The sequence below is a fragment of the Platalea leucorodia genome (assembly GCF_965183815.1).
Source record: "Platalea leucorodia genome assembly, chromosome: 3".
Lineage (NCBI taxonomy): Eukaryota > Metazoa > Chordata > Aves > Pelecaniformes > Threskiornithidae > Platalea > Platalea leucorodia.
The window spans coordinates 78,541,491-78,564,954 of NC_138825.1; the positions used below are offsets into that span (position 1 = coordinate 78,541,491).

The window sequence follows — 23,464 nt, forward strand, 5'->3', positions numbered from 1 at the left end:
CACGTATCCAGGCTTGGCTGTGCCACTTACTAGAGCAGTCTGATGCTCCTGCCCAGCAGCAACCAGCGGCGTTGCTCTCCAACATCACCTGAAACACTTGGGAGTCTGGCATTCTCCATGGTAAGCCCAACAGGCAGTGGCTGAAAAACCTGGTAACCACAGTGCTTAGCTGCTGTTGCAGTCATCTTTAGTGATACTTTCCCTAAGAATTCTTGTTTTCTATATGATTTTGGAGGTCAGGAAAATTATACTTACTGGAATGGTTTTAAAAGGTAAAAATTTGACTTGACAAAGAAGTAAAATACCTCTAACTCAGTTAGGCAGCCTAGAAAATGGGCAAGTTCTTCACATTCCTATGCATCCTTTTGCCAGCCCTCTCTTTTTCTAACAAACATCTACTAATTTACATCATCTCTACATGAAAAAATCTAGAATTTTTAAATTTAGGACTTACTATATTAGCATACTAACTATATTTGAAGCCACATGTTAAAAATTCTTTGGATGTGCTGTGTGCTAGCAGTCTTTTAACTTTCAGTAAACATAAGTTTGTTCCAGTGAAACAAATATATTAATTTCCAGTAGTGAATATTTCTCTATACTACAGCCCATAGGTCCAAATTGCTATACCTACATAGACACTGCACTCCTGTCCTTTATAAAATAAGCTTTAATTATTTTTTAGCCCTTCTCTCAGTTAAAAAAAAAACCAAACAAAATAACTTTCAAAAATAATTTAAAATTATACTTACTGACTATTCTGGATTAACTACTCACTGACACAACTGTAACTCTATGGGGTCTCTCCCACCTTTACCTCTTCCGCTCTAGCCCTAGGCATACTACCACTCTCTATCTCACATTGACTTGTGATGATTAAAAAAAAAAAAAAGGTTGAGAGATACTCAAAGCTTTTATAGGGATAATAATCTTAGATAGAGAGGTGAAATCATTCCGTCGCTTGTTCTTTTTAAAATTGCAAAGCAAAGACAAAACTCTCATTGTTGATCCTGTATCCTTCAGAGATGGCAGCGCCAATTCTAGTGTCTGGAATAGTGGCTAATTCAAACGTCATCTTTGCTTGTTTGTTCATACAACCAGCGGTTCCCAACACTGTGTTAACTTTTCTTCGTTGACTGTGTTGACAACAACATGGTCGCGATCATATTGTGCGCCCCCTGTGAAGAAAAATTCCAAAGACTGTAGATTATCTTTGAAATAAGAGACGTGTACTCTAGGTTTCAGGGCAACTCTAATTAAAGTGCTGGTGTAGACAGTTTCTCTTCTCCCCAAGGCACTGAAAAGACAAACTAATTTTCATCACTGCCTGTTTTTGGAATTAATTTTGAAACAAGGGAGCCTGCCTGCTCTTCTCCACCTCTTCAGTAGTAGTTCAGTACCTTGGCTTTTTCAGCCTGGATGGGAAAAGGAAAGAAACACTGCAATACAGTCAGGTGTAGCTCCTTTTAAGACTGTCACTTCCCAAAAGTCAAACATGGCTGTTCAGTTTCCCCTCAACAGTTGTCAGCTGTCCCTTCACTCTGAAGATGATGTTTACATGATGAAATAAGTCCTGCTGCTAACAGACAATACGAGCATGACCACACCAGAGACAAGGTCTGGTACTCATTTACTCTTCGCCATTATAATCCTGTATTTTGACCAGCTGCATCGCAAGTCACCATACACGGAATATCATCCAACGTTCAGCTGTTTCCACTGGCAGCTGAACATACCTGAATGCAAAATATAACCCTTTCTTAGGGGGGCTTAATTTACTCACATGATGCAATGCCAAACACCTTCCCATAGAAGAGCACCGTTAGTATTTGACTTACGAAACTCGGAAGCAAAGAAACGTTCAACTAGAGCTGAAAGTCAGAACGGCCATTTTGTTCTCAGATCTAGTACGTACTGCAGAAGTGTAGGACACGTGCATCTCATGTAGCACAGCACACCTGCAATAGCAGGCAGTATTCCCACTGGAAGCAGCCATCTGAACCAACCATTTAATGCCGAGCGCCGGGACACTCCTACGGACACCGTCTTTCATCCTGCACCCCTATAGCCTCACCCTCCCCGCATGGGCAAAAGACAAGCCCTGCAGCTGGAAGCTTATGATGAGTGTAACAAACAGGGACTCTAGCAGATCGCAGAAAGGACTATGCTAGGCACCTGGAGTCCGGCATGGGCAGGCACATTTAAGAGCAGCTCTTTTGTGCTAAGGAAATGCCGTCTCAAGCACCTTAGCTGTTCGCTTCAGGAATTCGGGGGAGGCTTTCTGGTGCCACTGTCCCACATCAGAAAGGTCTCTGAGAAGGTTAACACCAACATGATTTCTCTCCTTGCCATCACCAGGCAATTACTAAAAAGCAGGAGAGATACACAGCAGAAATACTTGCAAAGGGGGGCGAAAAGAAGGGAATACCAGACCAAATACTCCCACAGGGGGAAAAAACATAACCAGCAGCTACAAAAAAGTAACAATAGCTACATAGCTCAGTTATCACTGCGAGCGCAAAAAGTATTTTGTAAGCGGTGCCTGATAGAATGTAAACAGGTTATAATGGGATAAGATGGGATTTTTTTCAAGTGGAACAAGAGACTATTCACTTTGATAGAGCAGTGCTCTGGACAAAGCGTTGTGCTATGCCAGTATATCCACAAGGTGGCATTGGTAGCTGCACAGATGAACAGCTGCATTCATTTGCTGAAGAATTCATTAGTGCTCAAATTGTGGTCAAGAACTGATCAGCGGAATTGGCAGAAACAGGTAATGTTCCTACTAGGCTTTCTCAAATAAAAGCTAAATGTACCTACTCTTTCGTATTTAGCATACAGATTTACTTTTCTTTAAGCTAAGAGTGCACCTATACTTTCATCACCAGACCTATCCATTGTGAAGTTCTTCCAATTATAAATGGAGAATACATAATTGCTTTTAACATGAGTAACTGAAGACAAGGCAGTGTAATAGTGTTTCTGCTTGTTTGGTGCAACTCGGAACTGACTTTAGAAAAGGTATGCAGAATCACTGTGACTAAAGACTCTCCCTTGAACTGGAGTCTTTTTGATAAGTTTATAATTAATCATCACTAGCTTTTTATGGCAGTAAAGATAATTTGTGACTATTTGTGCCAGTGTTGTATTATGGTCAGACATTAGATAACCCTTTTCTCACAGTTCTGATAGTCCTGTCCTTTTTAGTTCTAAAGTACTGACTGTTGACTCTGGTATTTTTCTTTCTTTCTTTCTCTCGTGCACCCCCTCCGGTAATTGCTGTTAATTAACGTCACAGTATCAATGCAAAATTAATTTTAAAACAGCTAAAAAAATTAATAGCTATAGAAAATTATTACTGCCCCCACCCGAAAATGCAGTTATGTAAGAACATCTGATTATGCTAATTCTGTTAATCATTCCATTTGCTGCTTTTTCAGACCTTCTATGAAACTATGAAAGCAAAGTTCAGAAACAGTATCTACATGAATCCAATTGCTGTGACAAAAGCAACTGTAAAACATGCATCAAGTGCACACAGAACATAGGCTGCTATGGCAGAATCTCATGTTCGCAATAAAGGTATAGCCATTAATAAACAAATGAAAAACCTTTTTGCATCTAATCACATCAGTGTACAAGCCTGCCTTTGCTTTCCTAACATCCTTTGGCTATTGCATCTAAAACTACTATATAAGAAAATTTGCTCTATACAAATTAAAGTTAATGAGAAGCTAGGTTTTTCTTGCTTCAGCATTTGAAATAATTATACTCACATCACCCAGTGCGACGTAAAATTAACTGAGGATATCTACAGTGAGTGGACACTGGGAATACAAGATAAGCAAGTACTGTGAGTTACTAAACTCTATGTAGGAAAAATGAAATGAAGTCCTAGGGCCTGTATAATTCAGGAGGTCAGACTAGCTAATCGGGTCTTTTTTGCTTCTAGATTAAAGTAACTATAACACCATCCTTAATTTATAGGCACGTTTAGTGCCTATCCCACTGTAAAGACAATGTAATTAAGACACAGTGTAATGAGATAACACATTTGCTTACCTTTGATATCTAAAACCAGCTTGGGTTTCATCTTGCTATAAATCCTGCCATCAGGACTAATGTGCCAATATTGTTTGTCTTCGTTCCGCTCAAATGACAGACCGAGTTTAGAGCCAGGAGTTATAAGATTTCCAACAATTGTCAAGCAGCAATCCTCTGCCATCTGTGTCATCAGAAAGGCAACAGCAGTTATTCAAAATGGCCTTACTCCTAGTATCCACTGTTTTTTCATCAGATAGGAGAGATGTCAGCAGGTGAGAACTACCTAGAAACTACCTTCCCTAAAGGAATGTATTTTTGCCCCGAACTAGAGACTACTTTTTTCTTTTTTGTTCCCGCTGACACTCTCCACTACATAAGAACATTAAAATAACCATGCTGTATCAGATCAAACGTACAATTAGCACCTGCCTCTAGCAGTGGCCAATAACAGATGCCTGGAAGATTACATTCACTCTGCTCTTGTATGCAGTATGTTCCTGGTAATCTCTCCCAGTCTACAGCAATTTCCAGCCCAGAGACTTTTCCATGCAGTGCTTGTACCTTTAATACTCAGACAGCTCCTGTCCCATATGTGAATTCATTAGTCACTACCAATTGAGATCAATGTAACCCTTTTACATGAACACCCTTCTGTATCATACCCATTCTGTGGCAAGCAGTTCCAAATCTTAACTACTACTATTAAAAAAAAATAGAATTAAAAAATAATTTGATAGGCAACTACTAGTTTTATTTGATGCTCTCCTCACCCCCCCTTACCCGCCCTTATTTTAAGGGATGTCTTGTCCATGCTATGTTTGCAGAGACTTCAATCATATCATCCCTCAAACTGCCCCCTTTGCAGGCTAAAAAGACCTAGCTATTTCATCTCTTCCTTGCATGGAAGCACTTCACCTCCTCTGCGCATCCTTTTTTTGTTCTTTAATAATTTCTAGTTCTGCAATAACCTTTTGAGATAAAGGACATAACTGCACAGCATCGAGTGTATGAATTTCACAGCCTATAGCAGTATTTTCTTCTTTTTTCTATATTCTTTTCCTAGGTATTTGTATTACTTGATTTCAAAACTCTGCAAATGTCTTTATGGTTAAAAAAAGAACTGGCAAAAAGCAAGCTTACTTGAAAAGAATAGTAAGGCTGCATTAGTAGTACATTACAGTTAATTATTCTATGTGAACAGTGATTTTCAGTACATCACCATAAGCCACCTTGTAACTTCTGAATGGACTTCAGTGGCAGATTAAACAAACACCCATCTGCCATTGTTGATATGGCCCTAAATTATTAAATATACAGTTTTGAAAAAGTAGTTCTTCTTACTATCATAACCTAGAATGGAAGTAAGTCGCTTTAGTTCTGCAGTTCTGAAATTCTCATCTGTATCTAAAAACGTTCTCTAGTGGGACTTGGAAGACTCAAAGCTTACACGTTAGGTCCACTAGGCCACTACTTCACCTATCTCCAAGAAGCTCATGAAGAGTGAGGAGACCTGAATTCATATCTGCTATTCATATCTGTTTCTGACAAAACGAGCAGAATGACTTTCATATCCTGCTTACTGGTTATCCCACCTACCTAAAACAGCCCTCCCTTGAAAACCTCAGGCATACCTCAAGGTACCGTGACTCAGCCAGTGAGATGACCTAAGCTTACAGGAAGAAAGGCACAAGTTGTTCCAATGACCTGTGTCTGCCTACATGCACGTATCTACCCACCCACGAGTTTAATCTTCTTTTTAAAATGTGGTGAAAAACAATTTTTTTTGTGCAAAATACACTTACTGCCATTCAACAGAAAGATGGCAGAGCTCTATAAGAGTTCAGTCATTTAAGATCAATGTTGCCAGCTAGCACTCCACACCAAACTACCTGATTGCTATACAGCACAAGCTGTGTATTTTTTGTGCACAGAAAAACTGCTTTATGAGATACAGAGACAGGGACAAAAACCAAGAGCATTTATCCAAAACGATGTAATACCACACTGTCTCGATACGAATACCTTCAGTGAAATGTTTGAGAAGAACTGTCAAGAAAGAAGTCTCTTGTATGCGATATTAAAGCTTTTAGCTTACTCTGCATCATTTTGCTGTCTGCATAAATCCCTTTTACGACTGCATGTGTCCTGTAAACATGTCCAAACAATGCCTTAGCTTATTAACAGTAAGATTCTTCCCTCCAGCATAGATGACATAGTTATAAATAGCTCCTTTGAAGTTATACAATCCTATAGAAAAAGTTCACATGATTCTTCGCAGTCAAGCTGTTTAACAGTATTAAAGTAACTTAATTTTCTTTGGCTGGCATCCCTACCTAAGACTGTTCATGCTTAAACATTATGAACTGCGCATACCTCTGCTCACCTCAATGACAATTCGCACATGATTAGTTTTATGGACTGTGAGAAAAGTAGGACTTCATTTGGAAACTTGTACAGAGGAATGGAAAAGGGATGAATTTGACAAATACAGGGATAACCAGAAACAACAAACAAACAAAAAAGCCCAAAAAAACGAGTTGGATTTTATCTTTAAGCTTGCCTCAATGCAGAAGAGGATATAACCTACATTACACTAATCGACATACCACAAGGTATGCATAGTTCAAAATATTATCAGGAGGGGTTTTTTTTAAAACCACTGTGGAGAAAGAGGGCATGAAAGTGGAAGGAGTTCACGAAGAGCAAGACAATGATCTTCTGGTGTTGATTGTACTTATGAGGCTACTATTCTTTAGGGGAAAAGTAAATCATAACTAAGATCTCTCAAAACTTCAATTACATCAAAAAAGGTATCATACAACTAGCTTGTATCACCTGAAAAAGCCAGAGGTTAAAAAAAAAAAAAATTAAAAAAAAACCCAAACAAAACCAAAGCCCTACAAAAAAGATTCTATTCCAGCTGAAACAGAATAAGCCTATAAAATAAAGATGATACAGTAGGAATTGAATTCAGAAAGCCTTACTATTGGAGAGGAAAAGAGAAAATTCACATTGAACTTAAACCTCACCCGGCACCTTATGAATCCATCCTGATAAACCCAGATTTGATCATCTGAGTCTGTATCTTCTGCAACCTGTATTCTGAGAAGATTCAGATTGTCTAAGTTTCCATCAGCTGACATGAATTTTCCTGTTTCCTTGTTTCGAAGCCTGAAGTACACACGTTTCTGCAGAAAACAACAGAACTCTTAAACCACAATCTCGGCGCAGAACACATCCTGCTCTGGTTACCTTCAGAGCAATTGCTGTTCTGTGCTGAACCCCGTGCCTCCTTCTTGCTTGCAGAAAGCTTAACTTTTTTTATTTTAGAATTTAATTCCAAAGTCCATAAATGTCTAGGACAAGCCAAGCTTTGAGAACTCGACATTCTGCATAAAGAGTTTTAGGCTTTCCTATGCACTGAGATGAGCACACAGTGGAAAACTAAGAATTTTTAATTCAGAGCAGCATTAACTTCTCTCGGCTAACTTCTTGTATAGATGCTCTTAGCTTTCATCGGGGTGCACTTGTGCAGTGCTGCTTATTTCACCGGCAGCAAGTATCACACTGCACATTCATGCTGCAGCTTGTTACACATTAACATTTCTGTTTAGACCACCTCTCAGCCAGGACAGTCAAAATGCATTATTCCTAACTCTGCTTAAGGCTATACAAAGACAACGCTATGGCAGCAAGGAAATGCATTTGGTGACAGGTACAAGTAATCTGTGAATTAGAAGTTGTTGTTTCCTCAACAAAATATGGCTCAGCAAGAACCTCCAATGTTAAAGCTCACCGGACTGCTGCAGCATTGGACCAAATCACATGGTCCTTATTTAGAGAACAAAATGAAAAGGACACCATGAGAATTCATTTTGCATTAGATTAGCAAATTATTCTGCCAAGTAATAAGCAGGGAAGGATGTTCCCCCCTAAATCAACACAAAATCACTACTAATTGAAGTATCCAATTTTGTTGACTAATATTCTTGTTGTTCCAAAAAATGCAGATAGTACAGACAGTACACCAGTGACCAGTTTGGGCGCCAATTATAAACCAACTTAAAATAATTCATATATAGTATAGTCATTATTTGTTAAAATAATTTAGCCAATCCTTATATGCCATCTTCTATACTTTGGTTTAAAGTATGTTTAATGAACACCTTAAGCAGTAGAACTGCAAAGCCATGTAGCATAATCAAATAGCTTTTATTACAAGTGGAACTGTAGAGCTGTTTCTTTACACAATTGCCATTGCTGAAGCTTGTGACATGCATCAAGACTGTAACATCGTTTTGAACTGTATAATCCCCCAGCCCCATTACAAAATATAAATTAGTACTTGACAATCTCATGTCAGAGCCTACTCACCTGCAGTAAAGGTCTCAGAGAACCTATCTGACAACAGCCACTTGCTTTATGCCAATCTGGAATTTCATTCGGTGATAACAACATCTGACGCCCCCTGTAATTACTGTGCTCATAAATTATCCATCTATGAGAAAAAAGGGAAAAAAAAAAGAAAAAGACAATGCTTTTACTGCCAAATCCTGCTCTGGAATCAATAAATAGGTTTAATAGAAATCTGTCTCACAAAGTAGTAGTGTTTAGCTTTGGAAAGCCAACGACCTCCTTAACAGGTCTTCAAAAATAATAAAATCATGTCCTGATTTAGATTAACCGCATTAAGATGAATGGAACTGGCATTCACATTTTAAAGTCCTGTTATTTAAAAATTACAAGCTGAATGAAACAAAGCATTTTCTTGCCTTAAAGGGAGAACCCAACTTCTAAATATCATCTGTTTTCAGGAAGTACTGTGACTCCTCAAGGAGCATATATGTATATGCTACATATGCTGTATATGCTAGATTGCTGTATGTGCAGAACCAGTAGGCCTGTGTATCTTAATTTGGGCAGGCCTGACCCACATGGGAAAGAACTACTAGGGATGCAGATTGCAACAAGCAAATAATGGAACTGCAACAGGGTGAAGTTCTCTAGAGTATTTTGATAAGAGGTTTTATTTCAGAACACCTTTCTTCTTTCCAAATACCTGAAGCGGGGGCGGGGAAGAGACAGAGAGAGAAAAAGCATATAGAAAAAATTTGTTTAGAATTCATAGATTCATAGAATCATTTAGGTTGGAAAAGACCCTTAAGATCATCAAGTCCAACCATTAACCTATCACTGCCAAGTCCACCACTAAACCATGTCCCTAAGTGTCACATCCACACATCTTTTAAATACCTCCAGGGATGGAGACTCAACCACTTCCCTGGGCAGCCTGTTCCAGAGCCTGACTACCCTTTCGATGAAGAATTTTTTCCTAATATCCAACCTAAACCTCCCCTGGCACAACTTGAGGCCATTTCCTCTTGTCCTATTGCTTGCTACTTGGGAAAGAGACCGACTCCCACCTCGCTACAACCTCCTGTCAGGTAGTTGTAGAGAGCAATAAGGTCTCCCCTCAGCCTCCTCTTCTCCAGGCTAAACAACCCCAGTTCCCTCAGCCGCTCCTCCTAAGACTTGTGCTCTAGACCCTTCACCAGCTTCGTTGCCCTCCTCTGGACACGCTCCAGCACCTCGATGTCCTTCTTGGAGTGAGGGGCCCAAAACTGAACACAGTACTCGAGGTGCGGCCTCACCAGTGCCGAGTACAGGGGGATGATCACTTCCCTGGTCCTGCTGGCCACACTATTCCTGATACAAGCCAGGATGGCATTGGCCTTCTTGGCCACCTGGGCACACTGCCAGCTCATATTCAACTGGCTGTCAACCAACACCCCCAGGTCCTTTTCCTCCAGCCACTCCTCCCCCAGCCTGTAGCGTTGCATGGGGTCGTTGTGACCCAAATGCAGGACCCGGCACTTGGCCTTGTTGAACCTCATACAGTTGGCCCCGGCCCATCGATCCAGCCTGTCCAGGTCCCTCTGTAGAGCCTTCCTACCCTCCAGCAGATCAACACTCCTGCCCCAACTTGGTGTCATCTGCAAACTTACTGAGGGTGCACTCAATCCCCTCATCCAGATCATCAATAAAGATATTAAAGAGAACTGGCCCCAACACTGAGCCCTGGGGAACACCACTTGTGACTGGCCACCAACTGGATTTCACTCCATTCACCACCACTCTTTGGGCCCTGCCGTCCAGCCAGGTTTTTACCCAGTGAAGCATATGCCTGTCCAAGCCATGAGCAGCCAGTTTCTCCAGGAGAATGCTGTGGGAAAAGGTGTCAAAGGCTTTACTGAAGTCTAAGTAGGCAACATCCACAGCCTTTCCCTCATCCACTAAGCAGGTCACCTTGTCATAGAAGGAGATCTGGTTAGTCAAGCAGGACCTGTCTTTCATAATCCCATGCTGACTGGGCCCAATCACCTGGTTGTCCCGTATGTGCCATGTGATGGCACTCAAGATGATCTGCTCCATAACCTTCCCTGGCACCGAGGTCAGGCTGACAGGCCTATGCTTCCCTGGACCCTCCTTCCAGCCCTTCTTGTAGATTGGCGTCACATCCAACACATTCCCTAGCACGCATCCAACCACACTTACAATCAGATTGAGAGCAACCTGTCAGAACCTGACTTCTGCTACTCTGCTATTGGCACAGGCAGTGAATTACAACTAGACTTTGAAACAGGCTGCAATACAGTACAATGTGTTGAGTTTTCTCATACTGATTTGCTGGGACTGTCCAATAGCCATAGGTTTTTGAGTACATGAACACTCAATATGCACATTTTCCTGTTACCTCCTCTCCTCTGACTGATTTTTCAGTACATGTCTACATCCAGAAGAAGAACACTCACCTTAATTTTGGTGCTTTTTCACAGCCTAATACACATCTATCCCCAGGTACGAAATTAAGGGAATTATAAACGGATGTCTCTTAGCAAAGTAAGAGAAGACTGAAACCACTTCAATAAGGGAGGCAGTAGGGGCAAGGACACTCTGAAACCTGTATTTTGACATATTTCAGCACCTGACACTGCTATAATGAAGTCAGAATTTTCATATCATACTCTATATGTTTCCAGTGATCAACCAGAAAAAACATACATATTCATTGGACAGGAAACACACACAATTCACAACTCCATTATGTGGAATCATAGTAACCATGTTCTCGGCAAAGAAGTAACCTGATGTTTGACTTCATGTTATTTCATGTTATGTGAAGTGAGAATCAACTATATTGTGGTTATTGTGACTGAAATCTCAGGATTCTTAAGAACACAGAGGATGTACCTCTTCTTATGACCTTTATGGTTCAAACTTCAGTTCAGTGTGCTAAGGAAACCCTTTGACCAGCTTATCTGGATGGGGAAAATGGTTTGCTCTACAGATGTGGTATTAGCTATCCACTTGAGGGCAGTCTTAAGCAACCCAACAGCATCACCTTGCAAACTCACCTCTTCAAAAGAACACATTTAAGGAACAATAATATGGATCTATTGTTAAAAAAAAAAAGTCACATTCTTCAAGTTAGAAAAAAAACTGAACACACACTTGGGGGCAAGTATCTTGGAAGTAGAGGTTAACAACAGGAAAAACAGAAAAAAAGACATTTAACAGATCTGCTGGAACACTGGAAAAAGATAGCACGGTAGTTTTCAAAATGGTTCCGGACGGTTTTTAAACTTCATCACAGACTATTTTTTCACATGATCTTCAAAAGTAAATTTGAAGAACAAAACTGCTTAAAAATAGCTAAAGGAATTTAACTGCTAGATTTACAACCAGGAGTCTGACCCAATTCCTGAAGTAGAAGGAATTACTACTAATGCCAAAAGGGGCCAGATCATGAACTGATTGTACCACTGTGTCCATAACATCTAGGGAAAAGGATGAATGTGAAGACTTATTAAAATATTTTGAACTTTTTACAGATGACACAGATCACAAACTGAATAATTTTTTACAATTGAGACACAAACCAAGAGCACAGAAGTTAGTCTTAAGGATGCCATGCAAGCTGGCTTTTATAATATGGCACGAGAGAGGACACTAGTTTCCTTGTGAGCTTTATTCAAACTCATTTCAACTTCTAGCGCAGGGCACCAGTCACTGATAACACATTGTTGAAACAGGATGTGAAAAGATTCTGTAAGAAGAAACTGCATTAATGCATGGCACACATTATGATATTCTGATTTTATACTCCCTGGTTTCTAACACCTATAATTTTTCTGTTGAATAAGTCCATCATTCTAAAGAATCAACAAGTTATTTTAAACTTACATGCCACCAAGGACTTGAACTGAAGCTATTCGAGGATTGTATCCCAGGAACTGGAGATTTAAGATTTCTGTACTGAATTCAATTTTCTTTCCTTGGAAACCCACCTTTTCGAAAAGAGCTATGCACGGCTCAGACAGCTCCTGCAAAAGGAAGATGACACTTTTATAGGATGTTAGAACTCCAGATGGTGACTGTGAACATCATTACTCCACAAAGGCCCTTTTATTTCAGAGGTTTCTTCTTGATTGTTTAAGATCAAAGACCTTGAACAATGTTTATGCTCTGCAACAGGTTACTTAAAAGAAATAAAAAAGTAATAAAAAGCCCTTATACAAAACACACAAGGGATCTTCTTGCATGGAACAGAAAACTTCCTTATCTTAAGGGACACACAAATGTCTCTGTGGTTGATTCTTGCATAATGTCTTGAGTATGTTTTAAAATACATTTTAATTAATGCCATATCCCTCTTCCATTGCACTAAACCCCACTCATTGTAGGAATTTTCATCTTCAGACCTGAACACACAGTAAGATAATGTTGATTTCTACAGCTTCAAATGATGACAGTCTTGTCAGCACTGCTTATCACTTACTGCTCTCATTTTTAACTCTTATAGTAGGTTATGGCAACATCAATCTCTGACTAGACAAAAGCTTCAAGATTCATACTTCTGAGGTGAAATTCATGACTTAAGCAAAAACTGTAACATCCAAATCCTCCAAATTGCTGTGGGGAGATGATTCTTCTCCCTCTCTATCAAAACACTTCTAGTGTCAAAGGGATTCTGCCCACGTGAAGCTCCCTGCCTCAATGAATCCATTTTAAATGTCTTCTGGATAACAAACCTCGGACTCTTTTCCATGTGGCAAGGTGTCTGTAGTGGACTGGAAATAACCTCTCACAATCGAGGCCTTTCCCTGGAAGCTGGGAGGTAAGGGTTTGAAATCTCTCAGGGTAAAGTCAATTAAGCCTGTGTGTCCTGGTCTAACAGTTTACGCTCATAGATAGAAACGACCCTGCCACTCCCTTTCTTGCAAGTCTTCCAGCAATGCCTGCATAAAACCAACGCCATAGCCAGAAAAGCTCCTTCCTGCTGGCGTGTGCTTGGCATGATCAAAACACATCAACTGGATCAGGAACGCCCGACATGACGCGAAGTCTCGACAGACTCCCATCTGGCCTCAGGCACGGAAACAGGCCCTCCAAGGCAGAGGTGGCTCCGTACAGGCATGGCAGCAGATATCCATGTTTCTGTGTGACTTTGTTAGGCAAGACCTCATGTCTACCAATTCTGAAACAGTGCTTAAATTCCTCTTTAATCTTCCTTTAGATGTTTAAGGGCCTGGATGACAACGTTGCATGAACGTCACCATTATCTCCGCAGCAGTCCAGGTTATCGCACAGCAGCTGAGCTATGCTTCCTGATCACACACACGCTGCTAGGCTGCACAAAATGCCAGGAGAGGCCTTTCAGCCTACTCCAAAATCAGAGTACGCTCATCCCCACCATGAAAGGTTAACACCAGTTAGACTGTCATGCATCATCATGGGTAAAGAGCCCAACAGGAACAGTCACACCATGATGACATTCCAGTGTCTCTGACCCCTCAGCCCTTTTACAGACCTGCACCGGCAACCTGAGACATGCAACTGGTCAGGCAGCAGCCCTTGAGCCACATGCAATGCTTCAGAAATAATCTACTTACAAAGAAAACACACAGACAGAAAAGGAAATCCTCCAATTTTCTGCCACACCTTTCACTCTGGGCATTTTTTAGATTCAGCAGCAACACCGTTACATAAAACGTTACCCACAGAGAGAAGTGCAAGGTCAGCTCACAAGTTTTCTTTCAGTACTTCCCATGTACTGCACTGCATGAAGCTGGTGCTTCTGTATATCTACATTTAGTTATTTCACAGAGTTGCTCATTAAAAAGAAGTATTTTCAGCATGACTGTTCAAGCATAAACCACATTGACAGATGTTTTTATAGTATGTTCAGGAAAAAGAACACGTAGCAAATTCAAGAAGGAAAAGTGGTTTTTTCTATCTATCTGCAGCACAACCATGTGGAGCACGCAAAGCAAGCACAATCAAGCAAAGATACAGTGGTATAAAAAAACAAAAACCTTGAGCTTATGAACAAATGCCATTTTAACTTCCACTTCCAAGTTTATCAAATATCCATTTAATTTCCTTTTTTTATGGTCCCTTAGAAATTGATCCCTACAAGGGGAGTTAAACTAGATAAGTATAGTAACATGACATATTAAAATAGCAAAGGTGCTTCTTGTATAGAAATGTCACAGAAAAATCACGAGGGAAGTTATGGGAACGGCAGATGGTAGGGAGGAATTAAGATTGGCACTGCCAAAGAAACAGTCCCAAAATAAATCTGACAGGTGAAAACAGTATCTAGAATAATAAGGTTCAAGCTTCTGTAAAATTATGAAAAATGAACAGTATAATATGATCAATTACACCTAACTTCTTATTCTCTGTATTCTGGTTTGCTAATAAACACCGAGCAAAGTAACCCATTTTCCTCTTCTCCACAGGTAGGAAGCCTCTGAAGAACGAAACAGCAGCACATGACCTGCAGACAGATGCAGCTTTGTGCTACTGTCTGAAGTGCGATCAATTGTAGGGCTAGAATGAGTTTCAGAAGTTTTAAGAACTTAAAGAGGCATAGAACTGGCATTTGGCTGTTTTAACACAACAGTCTCTGTCACAAATAATAAATCTTCCAAAAGTAAGCTGATCCTTCCAGCTTGAAACAAGCATTTTAAACCCAAGAACTCGATACTGACATGTACAAAAGAGCCTATTTTAATTCATGGTGATCACCCACCAAGCTTGGCTAGAAACACTTCTATTGTTTTTAATAGGATCTATCTACTGGACAGCCAAAGAGTTCAGAAGGCAGACATACTTGCTGCAGATGTTTGTTTACACTGTACATCAAAATGCTCCAGAGACATGAAAGAGGATGACACATTTTAGTTCTCCTTTGTCAACTGCTACATCACTGACAGGTTACCAAAATTACAGTGGAGTGCAATAAAGTTGCCAAATTCAAAGAACAGAGTCAATAGTGTACTCCTCCTTTTTTAAAATGAGTACCATCTCTTCATATTGCCCTAAGTTCCTGGATTCTTGACCACATTTTGCTAGTAATTACTTTGATCTTAAAAGATACTTGCAGATTCCAGAAGTGATCCATCATAATGATTGGTTATAGGCTTGAGCAAACTCGTTCCTCGCCACTGATGGGTTACAAAATATGTAAATGTTGTTTAGTTTGTATCCACCACGCGTAACAACAACACTGCCTGATTTTGCCAAATGGCATTGGGTGTTGCTTTACTTTATCTAGAAGGGTGCATTATTTCATGATTAACTCAAATTGCATTTCCCTGATGATAGCAATAGTGTTTTATAATTACATGTATTTCATGCAAAGTTGCTTAGTTAAGTCTGCTTTTTCAATATGCATAAAAACCAAGGTCTGCAGTACAGATATTTCTTCACACTGTCCTACTGACATTTCTCAACCCACTCCAAGTGGTCTCTCCTACTGCAAAATGAAGACTATCTGACACATCCTTGACTCTTTTTACAGAAGTCCTTTTATAAGCTGTTATTAAGAACAGTGATCCCAGGCAGCTGCATCTGTGATGTCCTCTCCTTTGCAAAACCAGCACAGAGGTCAAAAAACCTGACTGCAGCTAGGACATTTAACTGCTACTGCGTGGGGGGGGGGAAATACTCCTCTGTTGTCTGTGTATCCCTAGCATTTTCACTGTTGAAAAAAATGGGGAATTCAGAGTCATCAGTGTACTTATCTTTACTTTACAGTATTTGTAATAGCTTTACTTACAATATTTATAATCCGTAAAGATTTCAGAACTGCTTGGGGTGAACAACCCATCGCCGTTAGATCAGGATAGATTCCTTCTTCTAACACATACTGGTTACCGGAGAATTCTTCCTGGTCATACACTATGCAGCTGCAGGAAGAAAGGAGAAGAAATTGCCTCTTAAGAATTCTGTGCAAGTAAAATGATGCTAGTGTTTCTCAGTCTTTAGCAAGAGTTGCTGACAGGAACATTATGTACAATATTTTGTCCTGATAAACTAAAGATTGATGTGCAAACTGCAAAGCATTGTTCTCTGTAAGTCCCCATACGTGAAACCACTTCAGGTGTTAGAAAACTGGTTGCTTTTTTAAAACTTTTACCATTTTAGTGATTTTGCAATATTCATTCAATACAACTTACCTGCCATCTAAAATTTTTGAAGACTTCACAGCAAATGAATCAATACATCTCGTGTTTTTTTCAAATATTTGGCAGTTACCCTTGAATTCAGGCTCTGAAAATAACTGGACCTTTAAAAAGTTATAAACATATTTAAAAACAATTTCTTCTTCAACCTTCAGTAACACGTCTCTACCATTACTTCTATAATTAGATTAAAACAGACTTAAAACACCCAGACTTCCTCAGTTACGTTTATTTTTTGTTACCTCTTCAGTGTTGCAATCCTTGTTCAAGACAGCAAGGTAACAATACCAAAACCTACTCCCGGCTGTAAATCACTCAGTAACATTCAAAATAATTAAAACAACACTAATAAAGGTAGCTCCTTGGACTACAGGCTGGAGATTTTTAAATTCCCACAGAATGGCCAGAATAGGCACATCTTTAGTAAAGGGCCATAAACAGTTTTGTTTTAGATTATTAATCCATTTAATCTCCAAAATACATACTCTTCCCACTAAATGAAAACTATCTGTCTCTCAGAACATAAATGGTGCGTAATCTTGGCAAAGCACTCAGACAGCATGCCAAGAGGCATGGTATATATTCCCAGGGTAGATGGGCTTTATGTGCCTGTTACAACTATAGTTACAGTCATGTCAATTGTTTTTCTCTGCTCAGAGGATGAGAGAGGCTACGTCACCCAGACTCTTTTGTCCTTGTTAAAAAGAAAAAAAACTTCTAAGCAGCAAACCTGCTAATTTGGTTAGAGGATAATTAACCCTGATCACACAGAAGTCATTCACATTATCACATGCCTACCAGCTTTATTCACTCTTAACAGAGATACGAGTGTGGGCATGTACAGCGTTCTCCAAAGAGGAATATGCTGACAAGGGATGCAGTCTGTTGACTACAAGCCATTACTTCTTTGTTTCCTTAGGATAAGGTCCTAATAGGCGCATAATATAGAGATGCAAATAATTTTTTCATGCACATAGCTGAAAAGAAGCAGCCTTGAGATTTTTATTCCCCATAGTTTATACATTATCCCTATGCGGGAAATTCCAGTGAGGCGTGCTACTAAACAAGAATGCAGAACGAGACAGCTAAGACTTTTCTCCCTAGTTTTTAGTTCCATGACATACTCACCATTTTGAGTGAAATGAAAATAAAAGTAACTTTGTACAGGGACAAACACGAAAAGGTTCAGAATTATGAAACGATGAAAAAAGCTGCCCATTAGCCTCACTGTAAAAACTACGTATTAGTACTTGCACATAGGAGACAGTCCAATGTAAAAAAATGTTAACTCACTGGACGAGTTTTCCCTGCCATTTCCTTCTCTTAGTTATTGACAAAGATGGCATTAACTTTTAAGCACAACTCAGCAGTATTTGTGAGTGAATGAGATTCCCTTGAAGTGCAAGCACCATTAGCAGAACTGTTAACCGAAGAACTAGTTCAAAAGGAATTAAGTCACAACTCTACCATGAACAATAACATCTGACTTGTAGAGCCCTCGCCTCAGCAACAGAATGCAGGTACCTGCACCTCTGCATAGAGGGCTGCGGGCTCCAGCTCCTCAGAACAATCACCAATACCCCAAAACAGCTCACTTGCTGAACCAATACATTGCCTGTGCCCTGAGAAAGTTCTGATGGCAGCTGTGCATTAAACCCCACCTTCCTTGGGCCTTAAGGTGCCTTACTTAAGAGGTCTGGAAAGCAGCCTTCCTTCACCTGCAGTTCTCACTCTTTGTCCGACTAGTCAACCATCTACACAAATACCTGGGTGTTATACTAGACAAAAAGCCATTTCTTTATTTATACATGTTGCAGACACTACACAGTATGTTTCATGCACTTAGAGAAGTATCTTACCTTGACTTTACCCCTTTCGCTTCCAACAATATCCTACAAAAGTTTGGAGGGGAAAAAAAGGAAAAAAAGAATTTTAAACAGTGATAAAATAACAAACATACAAAAGTTTACTATTAATTATTTTTTAAAGAATGTAAACAAACTGAATTTGATAGATAAAGTATAGCTCCAAATACTTCCGAGAAACTTGCAAAACAACTATAAAATGAACTCCTTACCATAAGGATGGGTTGAACTGAAGATATTTTGCAATTCTTTCCCCCCCATGCCTCAAAGCTGGGATATAGCCCTTTAGACAGTATATACTGCTCCCCCGTAAACTCAGGATTCTCATAAGCCACCCACCTAAGAAAGACAGAAGAAGAGGGCAATGGGTAGAAGTCACACTACTTTTCCAAAATACAGATGTGAATATTCATTACTGTCTTAATGTAAGAACAAATAAAAAATTTCTCCCCTCAAGTGCTGAACTGTGATGTTACTAAAACCCTAAACAAACCCGTGTATCTGATACTCAAAAACCCATTCAAATTTCACTTCCATTCACCCTGCTATGTCGATATGAATCAGAATGAATTAGCTAAAGCAGACCACAAATTCAAATACATCATCTGCTACATATCCTAAAAGCTATCTCCAGTAAGAATATTTCTAGATGTTTCACAATTCTGTTATTTTATCTAGATCAAGTTCTTCTCTAGAAAAACAGACAGATATCAGAATACATTTTTTTTTTATAACATTAACTTTCAAAGTCATCTGGGCAGTAAAGATAGGAATACTGATTTTTAATGTTGCCTGTACCTACAGTTCAGTTGTGTTTAAGCAAACACACACCCCAACAGAAAGCTGAGTTGCCACAACAGGCATATACGCTAATGAGAGCAGGCTGTACCCTGTTAGGAATCACAGACATCAGCAGGAAGAAAGTTAAGCATTAAAACCATCACAAATTTGACCAGATTAATGTATTTAAATTCAAAGCCATTATTATAACTACTGAGTCAGATCTCATGCCTGACACATGCCACAAACTCAGATTTCGGCATCAAGCCCGTAACTTCTGTCTCAGGCAGAATATGCCTTTTTGAAAGACATTGAATTTTTGCGATACACACTTGAGGTATTAGAAAAGCAACCAAATCACTACATCTCTCTCTCCAACGTTCAATTACCCCTGCAGCACTTTATTTCTAGTCTGAAGTATCTGCTATCAGCTAGTCTTGTTATGCATAGTCTACTATATTCAATACACATTCTATTATGGTGGTGTTCTAATCCTGGCTCCATACTGAAAGCCCAAAGAAAGCATTCCCACATTGGCACTTCCTTTGGTTTTGTGATAACCTACATAACTTCTGTTGCCTTTCACTGCTAGACTTCCCAAACTTTCCCATAATCCCATTCTGGCTCTTTTTTAAACTCATCATTTATTTGTTTGTTTGTTTTTGAGTGCTGATATTAGAACTGGTGACAGTAACAGCTGAGTTTCATTCATTGTATTTATGGAGGAATCAGGACATCTTGCTGGTTCCTGGTTCTACAAGATAATCTTCTACTCACAGTCAACCAGCTTTTCATTTTAGCCAATGCGTTGCGTAACAAGTGTATGCTAGGTTATGCCAAAACATCATAAAGCAGTAAAGTGATACGGAACTTATAACTTGCAGCGGAGGCTAACTCTCACCATCTAAATTCACCATAAAATGATCTATGTGTGTCGAGCAACTGGATTCTATTAAAAGCTGCAGTTTTATTCCAGGAACAAATGCTAGAGCCTTTGCAGATAGAAGAAGTGGGATAACTTCAAACTGAAACAAAGCTGCATCAACATGTACATGCTAAGAATATGAATTTTCTATTATTTGTCCATGGCAAACACTAATATAGTGATTCACATTTATCACTATTCACATCTCTTGGTTTGCCTCAGATATAATCAATTACTCTAACTTGTTATGCACTAATTACTTAAGGCATATTTCAAGGCACATTTCAAAATCACCTCATACTAATTCATCAAAGAGACATCGGTATGTACAATAAATCGAGCAGACAGTTCAAATGTCTCAGATGTGTCTATACCTGTATGCCACATACACCAAAAGCCGTGAAAATGAGGTTTCCTTAACCAATTTCTTCAGCAGACATTCATTAGATTTTTCAGTGCACAAATGCCAGGGTACAACTACAGTGCATGACAGTTTAACTTGACTGACATCTATGCAAATGAGTGTTTCTGATATTAAGTGAATGATAAAACATGCCAGATGCCTCCTAAGAATCTCCCGATAGCAGCTATTTCGTTTCCCCCATCTAAAAAGAAGCCTCAGTACAGAAGCAATCAACATATCTTACTTGCACGTTTGTGTTGAAATCGGTAGGATTTAAATAAGTAAGTACCACTCTCCCATGCAAGTCAGCCCATAAAGTTTCTAGAGTCAGGGCTTCTTGGTCAAATACTTGTGCTTTTCCACTTCATTCAGAAGCCCATACAAGCTGCTGAGAGTAGTAATAACAACATCAAGAACAGGCAGCTGAATTCAGTACCAGCTAAACCTGTCAGACCTCAAGACTACCCCTAGGAAGGAACACTGCCTTAACCCAACTTCTGACTTAACAGAAAGGCCTGGAGAGTAAGACATCACCTCCACATCTGAGCAAGAGAGCCACCTCCCAGCTGCCAGGCACCACAAAAACTGAAGTACTGCTCTGCAGCATGGCGGCAACAACAACCCTGCCCCACAGGGAGCGAGTTCTCCTAACACAACAGTTTTTGTAACCCCCAGCCCTACGAAGTGCCTGAGTCAGGCTGAGCAACAGCCTCATCCCAGGTTGCTGGACACCTTCACTCCTCTGCACCATCCATGCCCCTGGAACCAGACACAGAGAAAAGCACCGGCTTTATATTGTTAGTACTATTACACACACAGTATCTTTCCCCAAAGCTTTCTACATATGATGTCTAGGAAGCACAGTTCCAAACAGCATCTGGAAGAACAGCCAAGAAAAGAACCCAGACACAGGTAACTTGCCACAAATCAGCTTTGCCCATGGTTAGCCCAGGATTCATCTTAACTAACTTCACCTTTTAAAACATCAGCCATTTCTCATCACATATGCTCTTTCTAGTGTTAGCTGCGAGGGGTAATCCCCCTTTTTTGCATTGCTCAGACTCATTTTAGGATAGGACAGATCACCTAAGTCCTAGAAGGATCTCCTCTGTCAGCTACGGAAGAAATGGCAACACTTTCATTAAACTAAATGCCGTAGTTGTAAAAAGTACGCTTTCAGGCACAGAAGCACTCCTTCAGGTCTGAAATAGAATCCAGAGTCTTTAAAGCTTAAATACTACATGCAGACAATGGGTTTAACTTGGCCTATGTATGCTAGCTAATCAGACAGACCAGGAAGGGCCAGGAAGTTTACTGGCACTTGCAGATTTGTAGCATGATTAACAGAGAGGATGAGGTAATAAAATTATGTTTATAGGAGAGAGAAAACAGGTTCTTTATCATACCCCTTCGTGCTTGTGATTCCTAGTATCCCAGGGACCTGCGAACTTTAATTCATGACTCCTTGAAAGGTTTTTTCGAACGTCAGTTCAGCTCAGTTCAGAGATGGAGGGAAGCAGAAGCTTTGTTTGAAATGTTCTCCCACGGGGTGCCCAAGGGCTCTTGCCCTTTTCAGCTCCCAACGGAGGTTTGTTCTTGTACCTCATGTCTCTTTAGTTTCACCCATGTTACCTTCCCAAGTGCATCCAGACTAAATTTACTACGTTCTGGCTCCTGTATACGAACTACTCATCACCTAATGATTTCCTTAATATCACTATCCATATGTGCACTAGAAGCAGCCAAATCTGCACTATGGAATAATTACTTGAAAATTAGGGGAAAACCAGGCTGATTACAGGACCACAGTAAAACAAACGCCTAGGTAGAAAAACAAATCTGGAGAAGTTCCTCCATCAAGTTCAAAAAGGATCAACTAAAAGACAGGGGCTTTTTCAGTATTTTTGGCAAAAGTTTGGTGTGTTTATGGATAAAGAAAAGGCACGTTTCAAACATGCAGTTCCTGTGATTTTGATCACCATTAATATAAGCTTTAAGAGTTTTTAAGCAGAGAGGAAATCAAAATTGTACAACAGTTGATTTTAGTACTTGCTTGAACTTGTAAAGGGTGTTACCTGTTGCTAGTAAATACTTCCATTTTCCGCCACTTAAAATTCTGCCAATTTGGAAGCAAAGATCAAACCCTACTTAAATAAGGCCTCTCCTATTTTCAGGCAGTGTGGATTGCTCCCGCTCCAACGGCTCCAACGGCAGAAGAATAAAATATCCTGGATTTTATGCTTGGCCAATCTCAGAAGAATGCTCAAGAGCAAAACATTTTCATTTTTAAAGAGGTCAATCCTCATCACCTTAGGATATTTTTTTTCGGGATGTCTTTACAATGGATTTAGCAAAGACATTAAAATATTGCTTGGAAATGTTCTACAGAAACACAATACCTGAAAATTTTAATGCAGCTAGTGCTCAATTACCCCAAAATAGAATATTCACTCCCCAAATGCAGAGCTGGGCTGTCTTCAGCATACAGTTTAGAGATGCAGTTTAGCTGAGAACTTGTTCAGTAGTATCTGTGCACTGCAGTGTCAGGCTTTCTTTTCTTTGATATACCCTTCAAATTACAGAGCAATCAAAGCAATTATGTGGGAAATACAGATCATCTGTTATCTGTTACTGCTATAACTGCTTACCCCAGATACCTGTAGTTAAAAATTATTATGAAAGGTTCACGGCTTCTTACATGTTTTACTTTCTTTGTTAATGAAGTATTTTCAATACAATACCAGGAAGGTTACTTGGAAATATTATGACAAGCTTTTACTGAATCTGTCACAGTTCGCTATGACATCATCTACATCACAGTCTAACACCTCAGGAAATTGCTCAATGGATTATTCATCACTTTATGACTGATTGCTTGGAAGGAAAGATATAAAAATTTTCTACCTGAACAGTT

At 39.7% G+C, this 23,464-nt stretch overlaps 1 protein-coding gene across 1 annotated transcript in view; it reads right to left on the reverse strand.

Annotated features, from left to right (window-relative positions):
- Positions 1-1,089: 1,089 nt before the first annotated feature.
- CRYBG1 (crystallin beta-gamma domain containing 1) overlaps positions 1,090-23,464 on the reverse strand; it is a gene marked incomplete at both ends in the record, with an annotated part of 65,111 nt that continues 42,736 nt past the window's right edge. Inside the window, 9 exons of the mRNA XM_082305436.1 lie at positions 1,090-1,178; positions 4,063-4,225; positions 7,074-7,232; positions 8,419-8,542; positions 12,289-12,428; positions 16,172-16,301; positions 16,572-16,681; positions 18,437-18,469; positions 18,655-18,781. Of these exons, the coding sequence (XP_082161562.1) occupies positions 1,090-1,178; positions 4,063-4,225; positions 7,074-7,232; positions 8,419-8,542; positions 12,289-12,428; positions 16,172-16,301; positions 16,572-16,681; positions 18,437-18,469; positions 18,655-18,781 (1,075 nt within the window). The remainder of the gene's footprint in view (positions 1,179-4,062; positions 4,226-7,073; positions 7,233-8,418; positions 8,543-12,288; positions 12,429-16,171; positions 16,302-16,571; positions 16,682-18,436; positions 18,470-18,654; positions 18,782-23,464) is intronic.